The sequence below is a fragment of the Bos indicus x Bos taurus genome, chromosome 10 (assembly GCF_003369695.1).
Source record: "Bos indicus x Bos taurus breed Angus x Brahman F1 hybrid chromosome 10, Bos_hybrid_MaternalHap_v2.0, whole genome shotgun sequence".
Taxonomy (NCBI): domain Eukaryota; kingdom Metazoa; phylum Chordata; class Mammalia; order Artiodactyla; family Bovidae; genus Bos; species Bos indicus x Bos taurus.
Window position 1 is genome coordinate 7,866,452 of NC_040085.1, and position 14,092 is coordinate 7,880,543.

Genomic DNA, 14,092 nt, shown 5'->3' on the forward strand with positions numbered 1-14,092 from the left:
CACCTACTGACCTGGGGAGTTCCCCTTTCAGTATCCTATCATTTTGCCTTTTCATACTGTTCATGGGGTTCTCAAGGCAAGAATACTGAAGTGGTTTGCCATTCCCTTCTCCAGTGGACCACATTCTGTCAGCCCTCTCCATCATGACCCGCCCGTCTTGGGTGGCCCCACATGGCATGGCTCATAGTTTCATTGAGTTAGACAGGGCTGTGGTCCATTAGTTTGTGATCTAATTTGTTACAGAAAACTAACAAATTAGCAAAACATATAAAGCCACCCTAGTACTCAGTGCTACTGAGGGGGTAGAAAAAATGGGCAGGTTTTTCTATAAGATATTAAGAATTTTCCAAAATTAATGACAGATGAAAAACCACACAGAGAATACCAGGCAGGTAAGTAGGCGTTTAGTGTAAGTAGGCATTTTTCTGGCCAGGAGCTACGCCATCTGCTATAACTGTAGGTATCTGAGGTTTCATTTCACCAATTATCTTTGTTTTTAGCCTCTCTATTGTGTTTGTGTTTCCCTAGAATCTCTTTCCTATGTAGAATCTGAGCCTTGCACAGAAGTGGATGTAGTGTGTGTTGGGGGGAAGCATTCAATAATCCTGTGATTAGGTCTCAATCTTTTGGAAGATCTGTGCCCCTGGACTCTTCACAAATTTTTCTCAGCGTTTTTCCCCTCTTTGGTGAGATAGGAAGACCAAAGGGGGCTGGAGTTGGCTAATTGCCCTCCTTCAGATCAGATAAGGCTCTGGTAAAATAGTTCTCCGTGAGACACAGCCTTCATTGCAGAGAACAGAACAAAGAACAGAGCTTGGAGTGTTTTGAAATGGCCTCTCTTCCTGCTCTTTGCCCTGCTAGAAGCAGGAAGGGGTTTTTCCTCTGATGTTCACAGAGAAAATAAGGTGGGGCTCCTAGAAGTAAAACTCATGAAATTGTAGGCTGTGCTAAGACTTGGCCCCTGAGAGATTTTAACTTTCAAGTGAATCTATTCTGAACCTCCAACACTTTGTTGATTAGAATTTAAGTGTTCTTCCAGTACTGGCTCTAGCAGCAGGTTTCTGCTCTTGGGTTTTATCCACTGCTTTTTCCAGTTTTGAAGGCAGCAGCTTTCCCTGCAGTTTCCTCAGTTCTTTGATGTATCTAAGAAGAGTTGCTTTTCTGTTTCTTCAGCTGTTTCTTATTGTGAGGGTTGGCGTGATAACTTCCAAGCTCTTTCCATGTTGAAATGAAACCAGAAGTCTATAAATTGCTTTTTAGTGATAATTTTACAGAAGTGGACAATAGAATCAATTGACCTGAATTATGTTAACTATTTTAAAGAACTGAAACCTGCTTTAAATTAAGACCTATGTTACATGCATATGCACATTCTTATAACTTTATTTTTTTTGCGCATTGCTATCCCATGGAACTCCTGACTGCTTAACAAGGAAGACCTTTAACACTTTTATCCTCAGTGCTAAGTGGCTTCAGGCATGTCCAACCATTGCGACCCTGTAGACTGTAGCCCGCCGGGCTGCTCTGTCCATGGGACTCTCCAGGCAAGAATACTGGAGTGGGTTGCCATTTCTTTCTCCAGGGGATCTTTTCAATGCAGGGATCAAACCTGTGACTCAGGTCTCCTGCATTGGCAGGCGGGTTCTTTACTGCTAGCGCCACCTGGGAAGCCAGTTGTAATTGCAAAGACATTGATCCTTAAGTCTTTGCAATTACATAGAACACTAGAAGTTTAAAGATATAAGGATGAACTGCTTAGGAATAGCATTTTTAATATATTTAACATTGGCTATCTTGTGACTTAATTTAATAAAATACAGCATTTTTTTTAACCAATAAATGTTTTATAGTACAGTAATTCTGTCAATTGTAAGTCATATAAACTCAGCCAGAGATATAGCTTTTTATCCATGCTATAATGGCCCTTATCAGACTTGGAAGTTCTTATGCTTAATAAACAACTGCAGTTTTATCGTGGTAACAATACTAAAGTTGGTCAAATTTGTTGTAATTACCAATAGAATATTTCCTATAAAATGTAATTTAACTAGGAAGCATTATTTTAAATTACAATTTTGAAGCTTTAAGGATAGCAAATTTGATTTTAATATTTTTTTTAAACTTAGGTTGTTCCCAGCTGTACTTGATCAGAAAACATTTATTTTCCCTCTGGAATCTGAGGGGAAACTTTGGCGACCCCAGAAGGAGCACAGTTCATTTCCACATGCCTTTCCAAGAATAAAGGTAGGACAAGAGAAATCCGTAGAGACAGAAAGTGGATTGGTGGTTCCCAGAGGCTGGAAGGAGGAGGCAGGGAGAGTGGGGAATGACTTGTAATGGTTGTCAGGTGTCTTTGGGGATGATGAAGTGTCCTGGAATTAAACAGTGGTGATGGCTGCACAATTCTGGGAATCTACTAGATGTTGAATTGTATACCTTGAAAGGGTGAATTTAAGGTTTATGAATTATATCTCCATAAAGCTGTTGGAAGCCTTTTTTTTCCCCCCAAGAGTGAAGGTAGGAAATTGTATTCCAAATGGAAAAACATGCCATTGTTGTTTCAGATATGTTCATGGCATAGTCAATTTCTATGACAAAAGATCTTTCTTTGTAGTTAAGTTTCCAGGTGGCAAGGAATAGAGCCCAAGAGGTTTCTGACTTCGGGGTGTGCTCACAGTTGAACTCCTGTTCCCTCCCTGACTCCCCCAGAGTGATAACAACTCACTTCTTCCGGGTACCAGGGGTTATTTTCAGTGCTTTGGGGATGCTAAATTGTTTAATCTTCAGAATAATCCTAGAAGGAGATATTATTATTATCTTCATCTTATTGATGAAGAAACCAAGATTCAGAAATGTTAACTATTGGATGGGCAAAGAGAACACAGCTGGTATCAGAGCAAGGATCACGAATCCAGAAATGTAGGAATCCAGACTGTGCTCGTAACCACTGTGACACCCCTTTTAAAACAATAGCTTTATTGAGATTTAATTTATACCCCATAAAATTCTCCCTTTTAAAAGTGACTTTTAGTATATTTACAGAGTTGGGCAGCCATCATTTGGCACCCTTTTTACAATGGCTTGTATCAGTTCCAGGTACTCTGTCCATAAACATCTTTGCTGTGGACATCTTTGCTGCAACTATTTTCACCTCAAGCATTTTTGCTGCATAACTCATTGGCCATAAGGCAGTTTTGCTATTAAAAAAAAATAAAAGAGGGACATTAACAAAGACATAAAGAAGTATGAGAAGTGAATGACAAAATTTAAATGACTTTTTTTGCAAAATACAGAATACTTGAATTAATATGTGTAGATCATGGCAATACTTTGCAAATGACCGATTTTATTTTGTGGGTTATACCTTAGCACTTGTCTTTCAAGTCTTTCGTTCATAGTATTTTTATATATATTTTGTTTGTTGACTCGGCTCCTTGTATGGATGGCATCACACTTTTTCATTTTTACTAATATTTTTTCCCTTCATTAAGAGGGATGTGTGCGTGCTCAGTCTCTCAGCTGTATCTGACTCTTTGGACCCCATGGACTGTAGGCCACCAGGCATCTCTGTCCGTGGAATTTTACAGGCAAGCATACTGGAGTGGGTTGCCATTTCCTCCTCCATGTGACAAATATGCCAAGGTATACCACGGTGTACCAGTTTTCACAGTGCAACACAAAACTCAGGTGCAAACACACCCGAGTATTTGGAAACCACCACCTGCAATCTTTCCCAGCATCAGGGTCTTATCTAATGAGTCAGCTGTTCCCATCAGCTGGCCAGAGTATTGGAGGTTCAGCTTCAGCATCAGTCCTTCCAATGAGTATTCCAGGGAATATAGGAGTAGAGATAGGAACAGAGAAATCCATAGAGACAGAAAGTAGATTAGTGGTTGCCAGAGGCTGGAAGGAGGAAGAGGTAAGAGTGGGGAATTTCTGTTGTTCATAAGCCTCCAGTCTATGGCATTCAGATACAACAGCCTGAACTAATACACTATAATTAACATCCTGATACTCTTGTATGACTTCCACTTTGCACTCTCAAAGCAGCTCACTCCTATCTTTGTAATTGGACTTGTCACATTGGGTTTCTTCAGTTACCATCTGTGGAGTGCTGACTATGTGCCAAGGACTGACTATTAGAGGCACATTGGGAGGAACAATTCAGACCACGTCCCCATTCTTGGGCGATGGAGATACACCATCAGTAAGAAAATACCAGGTAATAATAAAGACTCTCATGGGGAAAAAAAAAAAAGTGTTATCATAAATGGAACTTAAACTTCTCATCTTTGTTACTATTAAGTCTCTGCTTTCATTAAATTTTTATTTTGCCAGGAGTCTCAGGGGAGCCAGAATGGTTCATAAACACAAAATTGGAGATCTCTAGGTTATAAAGACAATGAAATAAAATATATGAAATTAGGACTATTTTAGAACACACAGTTGCTGTTACTAATATTTTTCCAGGAAAAAAAGAAAAAAAAACTATGGCCAGAAATTTATTTTCCCCAAAGAGTTTTGAATCCTGGCAAATGATTATAAAGATAAGGGATCTTATATGCCCCGTGTTCTTTTAAACACTGCAAGCAGGGGTGAGCTTCATTTAGAAAGAGGCACGGACTGCTTCCCACCCTGACTTTACCTCCAGGGCCTGGATCCCTATTGTTGTTTTATATCTAATATCAGTGACATCTGCTTAAAAATGCATAACTGCTGACACAAAAATAGCCCTAATTTTGCATTGTAAAGTCAATGACAAACAGTGCTGTTTTGCCAGCTGTTCTGTAAGCCTACTGCACCAACTTAAAACCTTGTATTATTGAGTAGTTGTGAAATCCAACTGGGATATCACCACCTTTAATTGCCCACTGCCAACCTTTTAAACTAGGTAAACCCCAGTTGCTACTTTAAGCTCTTTCTCCAAAGTGAAGAAATTGTTTTTGGAATTCCATTTCACACGAAAAAACTAAAATGACAAATCACTTGGAGTTTCTCAGTTGTAATTAAGAATCACAATAAAGAATTATCACTCTTCTGTAACATTTAAAAAGCCATATTCTGGTGCCTTTTCTTTAAGTATATCTTAGCTTCAAATCAAGTGAGCCCAACCCTTCTTTTAGGCACTTTGAGCACACGTATACTCATGGCAGTCAAGGAAAGGGTTTGAAATAGCAAACACAAAAGGAGGAGGAAGGAAGAGAAGGAGAAAAACTTTATAGGCCAAAAGAGTATTTGATTTTCTTGTTGTGTCTGGTGAGCTGTCTGAAGGCAAATTTCAAAACAGACGTTCCTAAGCTGTTTAACCGGCTAGCTCTCCTTTGGTATTCACTCAATCCTTTGTTCTGTGAGTGGGCCAGGCTGCATGTTAGGTTGTTAGGTTAGAGCCTCTCGCGGGGAATTTCTCTCTTCAGCAGTGGCGGTTAGGCGTGTATTCTGTGGATTTTTAATTTTTTTTCCCAGTTATGTTGCCTTCTGTGATTCCAAAACTCCCCACAGACCCACCTGTGAGAGGGTTTCCTACTGTGTAAATATTCATTGGAAGGACTGATGCTGAAGCTGAAACTCCAATATTTTGGCCACCTGATGTGAAGAACCGACTCATTGGAAAAGACCCTGATGCTGGGAAAGATTGAGGGCAGGAGGAGAATGGGATGACAGAGGATGAAATGATTGGATGGCATCACCGACACGATGGATATGAGTTTGAGTAGGCTCTGGGAGTTGGTGATGGACAGGGAAGCCTGGCGTGCTGCAGTCCACGGGGTCGCAAAGAGTCGGACACGACTGAGCAACTGAACTGAACTGAATTGAAATTGTTTAAATCCAAGGAACTACTTAGAAGCATGGTACAAATCGTATGTTTACAGAGCAGGGAAAATAAATGGATCTCATTGCTTGAGAGTTATTCTCCAAATGAATTCCATAAAATGGATACTCTATCAAAAGAATGTAAAAATATAGATTGTGATCTATTTCAATACAGCAATATATAAGATCTATGTATAAGATGGGAAGGATCTTTAATTTTGTGAATATGGATCTCATTGAGAATGATTTTCAAAATTTGATCAAAACTAAGGTTTTGAGGATTTTTGTCATTATGAGGAATAATGTGATGAGAGATCAAGAAAGGATTGCTTTACAGATTTTCACTGTGGGTTATATCTCACTTAATATTGGGTGGGAAAATTTTGCTAATGAAATACCAGGTGGATTTTATAGAATAAAGTGGGGAAAAGTGAATGCCTACAAGAAACCAACAAGCGTTATGAACTCTGCCTTGTCATTAGAATATAAACTCCATGAGAGCATAAACCTTTAAAAACTACTTTTCCCTTTCTGTGACTTCTTAAGACCTTCTTAGTATGAAACTATTCAAGTAAACCAAAAATAGTATATTAATAACTATTTTTCTTTCACCTGGATTTAATAAGTGTTAACCTTTACCAGTTTCGCTTCACCTATTTTTTATTGAAATGTTTTAAACTATAGATCTAATGACATTTCATCCCTTAATGCTTTTACATACATCTTTAAAAATGAACACATTCCTCCTTACCACAACACCATTATCCCATTTAACAAAATTAACAATAATTTCTGAATATAATAGATATCCAGTTTATATTCAGATTTCCCCAGTTATCCTCCAAATGACTTTTACTGTTCTTTATACAAACTTGGACCTGTTAAGGTTTATATATTGTTTATTTCTTTTTTTTTAATACATTCTTTTTTAAAAATATTCTTTTTCCATTATGGTTTATCAAGGGTATTGAATATAGTTCCCTGTGCTATACATTAGGGCTTTGTTGTTTATCCATTCTAAGTATAATAGTTTTTATCTACCAGCACCAGACTCCCAGTCCATCCCTCTCCTGCCCCCCACCCCTTTGGCAACCAAAAGTCTGTTCTCTATGAGTCTATTTCTGTTTTGTTATTTTATTTCTTAAGTCTTTGTTAATCTAAAGCAGAGAGACTCTGTTTAGATCATTGCTGTAACCAGTTACTAGACAGTGCCCAGCCTGGAATAGGCTCTCAATAGATGGCAACATGATGGTTAGAAGTATGGGTTTACATCCCATACTAGCTCTCCACCACTTACTATCTGTACCTCAGCAAGTCACTTAACCACTCCATGCCTTAGTTCCTCATCTGCAAAACGGGCTGTGTGATACTCTGTTGTAAGGATAAATGAAGTAACATATGTACATTTTATAACAGTGGCCCATACCTGGTGAGTGCTATGTAAGTGTTCATTCTTCTGGTCAACAAATAATCAGAAGAAGGAACACTTACATAGCATTCACTAGTAATGGGGCACTGTACCTGGTATGTACCAGGCACTGTTTCAGGCATCAACTGAACTTCTCTATTCTCAGGGGGCTTACATTCTAGTTAGGGTAAGGTAGTCTGGAAAATCCCATGGATGGAGGAGCCTGCTAGGCTGCAGTCCATGGAGTCGCAGAGTCGAACATGACTGAGCGACTTCACTTTCACTTTTCACTTTCATGCATTGGAGAAGGAAATGGCAACCCACTCCAGTGTTCTTGCCTGGAGAATCCCAGGGACGGTGGAGCCTGGTGGGCTGCCGTCAATGGGGTCGCACAGAGTCAGACACGACTGAAGCGACTTAGCAGCAGCAGTAGCAGCAGTCATTAGAAAAATAGAAAACCGTTTGAAAAGTAAACATACAATATGTTAGTTGGTGAGAGAATAGTTAGGGTAGGAACATAGGGAGTGTTGGGATGGTCTCAGTTGTAAGGTGACTCTTGAGCAGAAATCTGATGGATGTGAGGGAGCAAGGCATTGTGCAAATACCTGGAGGAAGAGTATCCCAGGCAGAGAAGACAGAACCGCTAAAGACCCTGAATTAGGAGTGTGAACAGCAAGGAAGATGGAGAGGAATGTACGAGGAGGAGAGAAGTAGGGACAGGGGTAGAGGTCAGATCTCACAGACCATCGTGAGGACTGCAGAGATCACGAGTTAGATGGGAGGCTTTTCACCAGGGGACCGATTGGGTATGATTTACAATTGACAAGAGTCCCTCTGACTGTCATGTGGAGACTGTGATGTAGAAGGACAAGGGCGGAGGCAGGGAGACCATGCAGGAGCCTGTGTTAGCCATGATGATGAAGTCATATCTCATCCTCACGACATTTCTGAAGGAAGGACTTACTGTTATCCCCATTTGACAGATGAGCGTACCAAGGATGAGAGATGATAGAAATTTAAAACTAAGAAACAGGAGAACTAGCATTCAGACTCAGCTCTGTGTAACCTCAGAGTGCTGGCTTTTCCTCACTTGTGTTAAAAGTACAAAACCCTGACCTCCATCCCTGTGTTTGCCACAGGAAAATTTACAACTTGAAACTTGGGGAAAATAAAGAAAGCAGCTGAATAAATTGTTGATTTTTTTTCCTTTAACAAAAGGTCCTAACCACCCCCAGAATTATCCTCAGATATGTCCCTCTACACTCTCCCAAAAAGGGACCTCCTTGGTGGTTGAGTGGCTAAGACTCCACACTCCCAATGAAGGGGGTTTGATCACTGGTCAGAAAACTAGATCGCACATGCTGCAGCTAAGACCAGTGCAGTCAAATAAATATTTAAAAATGAATAAATAAAATTTCCCAAAGGAACTTCTCAATGTAATGCTCCTGGTAAAAGTGACCTTTTTACTTTCTGATTTGTTGCAGTGACACCAATATGGCAGTGGTGAAGCCACATTAGAATTATTCATAATACATTATTATACTCAACAATAATGCTGTTTTTCTGTAATTAGTTACCATCCAGGTGGTTTACATATATAAAGAGGTTTATACTTTACAGTGTACATAGTTGTGGCTAATGGGACAGGTAATTAAACATGGTATTTGGAGTTATTTCTATTAAAAATGGGCAAAAGTAGGCCCTTAGGCCTGTATATTCTAACAACACTATGCCACAGGAAAATTAACAACTTGAAACTTGGGGAAAATAAAGAAAGAAGCTGAATAAATTGTTTATTTATTTTTTTTTTACAAAAGATTTCTATGAGAAGATTCAAGTAGATACATATTTATGACTCATAGCATCTTTTCCAGAATCATAAGCTATTTATTACAACTGAAAAGCATACTCAAAATTTATTATTAATATATGGTATCCCATGGTTCAATGACATTTCAAAGATGGCATCCCAAATATCTCTTGCCTCTCTCCCTGGCTTACCAGGGGATGCTAACTTCTGGGCATGTAGGGGGACCTCATTCCCTGGCCACCAACTCACGAGAGCTGCTTGTAGCAAAGATAGGGAGGTTGTGGAATTAGCAACTGGCCCCTGTGCCATAAGAGTTGGACAGGATGCACCTTTGGCCCACACGACTGCTATAAGCTGATGACTGTGTCACCATGGCATCTTGTAAGAATAACAGAAACATAGTAACACCAAAAGATGCCTTCCCTCACGGGTGTGCTATTTCATTTCTTCACATGTTTTGATGTTAATGCTACTATGTGTTAGGTGCTAGAATGCAGATTTTACTGCTGTCGGTGTTCACAGCCTATAGTCAGGCATTCTACAGACAGAGTGGCAAGTGTGGTATTAGAGGTTTGACAAAAGTACTCTGGCCAGGGGGATATGCTGAATGCCTGGGCTTGTACCCAGTAAGTACATCATCTCCAAGATCTGTTTCAAGCACAGCAATCTCTGACCTCCATGTCCTGGCCTTCCAGTTCATATAATATGTTCTTCCAACAGTTTTTCATTACCGTGAGGACATTCAATCCACTGGCCCCTCATTATTTCACTATTTATCACTTTTGTACTTGATTTCTTAACTAGATTAGATTGATGGCTGTGGCAGAAATTGTTAATTTCATTGTTAATATTCATCCGACATCTGCATTACTATAAACTGTGATTTTGTTCAGGATGGCATCATGCCAAGAGGAATAAGTGTCCTCATTTCTGAGCCTTCTTTGCAGTTAAGTTTGACCACGTGTCCCAGTTCTGTCCAGTGGGTACTGAGTGGCAGTCTCCTGAAGTTGGTTCTAGGGGATGTTTTGCTTTCCTGGTGAGAGGGTATAGTAACAACTGGCGTGTCCCTTCTCCCCTTCCTCTCTTTCTCTCCCCTGAACACAGCCATGACATCTGGAGTTGCAGCAAGCATCCTGCAACCATGAGGTGACAAGCACAGGAACAAAGGCAACACTCTGAAGATGGTTAGGACATAGAGGAGGAAAGGCACTGGGCCCCAGAGGGTTTCCTGAGCTGCGGAGTTTTAGCTAAATATATGACTGCCCAATATAAAGATCCCATTTTTCAGTGTCCCTTGCTGTTGGACATAACCATATGATCAAGTATTGGCTAATGAAATGTTGTTATTGTTTAATCACTAAGTCGTGTCTGACTTTTCTATGACCCTGTGGACTGTAGCCTGCCAGTTTCCTCTGTCCATGGGATTTTCCAAGCAAGAATACTGAAGAGGTTGCCATTTCCTTATCCAGTGAAATATTAGGTGGTGAGTATTTTGGGAAATTTTCTGGAAACCTCCTTAAATGATATCCAACTTTTGCTCTTCAATCCTTTTCTTCTCCTTTCTCTATTCTGCTGCCTGGAATGGAGCTGTGTTCACTGGGACTCTTGCAGCCATCTTAGGCCAGGAGGAGGAGGCCCATACATTAGGGATAGCAGAATACTAAACTGAAAGGGGCCTGGTCCTTGGCAACTTCCTGGACTTCCAGACCAACCCTGAACAGCCTATATCTGGACTTCATATACATGAGGACAATAAATTTGGTCTTATTGAAGTAATATTCTTCCAATTTTCAGTCACATAGACAAACATCCCTATTCCCATTACCATTATCCTTTTATAATCATATTTAATTTCTCTATCTCTAGATTTATGTTTCATGTTTTCTACCTTGTCAGAGTGGAAGAAATGTCCCTTCTCTGGTTAAAGCCAGCCTCTTATTTAGCTTAGCTCTTCCAGTTATTCGCCTCTCATTAATCATTGATTTCTGACTTCTCCATCATCCCCAGATCTTTGTGTGACTATCCCATTCAGGCCTCAGTGTACTTCTCACCTCCTCAGAGAGGCTCTCCTTGACCACCATGTTTAAGGCGGCCTCCCATTCTCCTAGGGTATTTTATTTAGAGCACTTATAGAAATGTAAAATTAAGTCTATATCTGTTTACATGGTTATTAACTGATTCCTCTCATTCCTTCAAGAATGTAAGATCCATGTGGACAAAAACTTGTTTTTATTCACCAACACCTCAATGAGGCTTTCCATAAATGTTGGAATGAATGAATGAATGTTGTGGGGAGTAGAGAAGGAGAGATGGAGGTTAGGCGAGATCTCCCAGAGGAAGTTGCACCTGATCCAAGTTTCAGTGTTAGTAACAGTGTGCCCAGAGAACAGCTGAAGGTCAGGGGGAAAAGAGGACATTCCCAGAAAATGGAAGAGCCTGCTCACCTGGAGAGGTGGAGAGAACATTTTATATGTGGAGGCTGGCTGGTCACTGAGCAGTCGTGAGGAAGTGGCAGAATACAGGGCTGGAAAGTAGGAAGGGTCCCTCTAAAGGAAACCACTAGAGGCGAGATACATGTTTCAGTTAGTAACCAGAGGTTCAGTCATACTGGAGGTCATGCAGACTCAAGGAGACCCATCTTAGGGCTCATTATAGAGGTCCATGTAATAATCAATGAGGGCACAGATCTGAGCAGTGCCTGTGGATATTCGAGAGGAAGTAAAGGATCTGACAGATAGGAAGCTGAATCAAGAGTGTATCAGTCAACATTTCTTTGTGATGTGGCAGCATGTTATGATGGAAAGAGGTTTTTGAAGACAGAGACATAAGCAAAATCCCGTCTCTTCACTTTGGGGTAGTATCACTTAGCCATTTATCCCCACTGGTAAAGAGGATAATTTCATATACTCCCTCTTGCCATTTTAAGGACTAAAGTACATCATTTGGATTATGACAACCCCCAACATATTATGGTGCCTGGCACAAAATGGGAGCTGAATAAATGTTAGCCCTCTCCCCTAACCTTCCTCTTGTTCTACAATTCAACTCCTACCAGAATCAAAAAACAGGATGGGCACATCTGAATGGAATTCAAATCTTAAGGCTTTGTGAACTTGAGGCACCTGGGCTTTTAGAAGCAGCTTGGGGTTAAGTGATGCTGTGATTGTTGGTCCCCTACCTAGCAGGGGTATAAGAGGGGATGTCATAAAGCACAGACGTATTATCACACCTAACGCTTAATATTACATTTGCCTGTAATACAGGAGACACAAAAGACTCGGGTTTAGTCCCTGGATTGGGAGGATCCCCTGGAGAAGGAAACGGCAACCCACTTCAGTATTCTTGCCTGAAAAACCCCAAGGACAGAGGAGCCTGGCAGGCTACAGTCCAAAAGGTCACAAAGAGTCGGACATGACTGAGTGAGCACAATACTATATAATTCTCAGTCCACGTTCAGTCTTCCCCAGTTGTCTTAGAACTATTTTTCTATTGTTTGTTTGAATCAGGATGTAAAACATGTCTGCACATTGCATTTGTTTTTTTGTTGTTGTTGTTTTATTCATTTTAAAAAACTGAAGCATAGTTGTACAGTATAAGTTACAGGTGTTACAATAAAATGATTCTCAATTTTTAAGGTTCTAGTTATTATAGAATATTGACTATATTCCCTATGTTGTACAATATCATGTGTTGCATTTGTATCTCATTTTATCTGTAACAGTTTGCTTCATGAAAAAAGTCACCATTGTAGGTCAACTATACTTCAGTTTTTAAAGGTCACTTATTTAAGAAATCAGGTCATTTCTCAAGTAGGTTCACCACCCGCTTAGTGTGGATTTGTCTGAATCTCATGTCTTACAATCTCATGGTGTCATTTTACATGTGCCCCTGTCTCTAGTATTTCTTGTAAACTAGCAGTCCTATCTGGGCTTCCCTGGTGGCTCAGGTGGTAAAGAGTCCACCTGCAATGTGGGAGACCTGGGTTCGATCCCTGGGTTGGGAAGATCCCCTGGAGGAGGGCATGGCAACCCGCTCCAGTATTCTTGCCTGGAGAATCCCCATGGACAGAGCAGCCTGGAGGGCTACAATACATGGGGTCACAAGGAGTCGGACACAGCTGAGCACAGCACAGCAGCAGTTCTATCCAGAAGCTTGATTGGATGCAGGTGACGTCTTTTTGGTGGCAATACTTCACAGGTGGTACTGTGCACTTGCTTTTACTGTTTATCAGGAGGCAGTTTCTTTTTTCTTTTAGTGATGTTAAGATTGAGCTGTGAGTCTGTGTATTACCAGCTTGATCTAGTCTTATATAAAGTTCCCCACAACCTTTCACCCAATGATATTAGCAAAAACTGATATGTATCTAATTATTTCATTAGGGATTGCAAAGTGATGATTTTATAATTCTATCACTCCTTCTGCATTTATTAGCTTCTCTGAAGAACTTTCCCTTAGCAACTCTTTGGTGAACCTGAAAAGCAGATTTTTCAGGAAAAGCAGAATAAATACACGATTCTTTCTTTTATCTATCTTGTAGATTAATTGATCTATTTTATCAATTAGGTTTGGGGGAAGGGGGAAATATTAAGAACTATGGATTTTTATATATTTGAGGTGTTTCAGTGCATAAAGTATTACTTGTAGGATACTGAATAGTACTTTATCATTTGTGAGATGCTGAACACACATCAGTCACTTAAAATTCACAAACAACCCCCTGAAGGTAAAGTATTATTAATACTACCCAGTTTCACAAATGAAAAAATCTAGATCATATAGCTTGAAGTAGGATTTGGTGTCTACTGTTCTTTCAATTAAATATGATATTGGTTGAAAGAATCAGACAATTAAAGGTGACTGGATTCTTTTTCTTTTGAGATTAAATAGCAGGTACCTTTAACCAGTGGGACTAACCAGTGTACATTTAGAAGGCATTACTTTTGGCAAACACTGTTGAGAATAATGTTATGCTGATAATACTGTAACTTAGTAAATAGCTTGTCTCAACTTTGTTTGTGAAGCATTTCCATTTTGATTACTCTGTGTGGGATCTACTGCTCAGA

The 14,092-nt window shown here is 40.0% G+C and overlaps 1 protein-coding gene across 1 annotated transcript in view; it reads left to right on the forward strand.

Annotated features, from left to right (window-relative positions):
• The window catches only part of IQCH (IQ motif containing H), a 217,321-nt gene that overhangs the window by 20,268 nt on the left and 182,961 nt on the right, over window positions 1-14,092 (forward strand). The window contains 1 exon segment of the mRNA XM_027553044.1: window positions 2,127-2,244. Coding sequence (XP_027408845.1) covers window positions 2,127-2,244 — 118 coding nt within the window.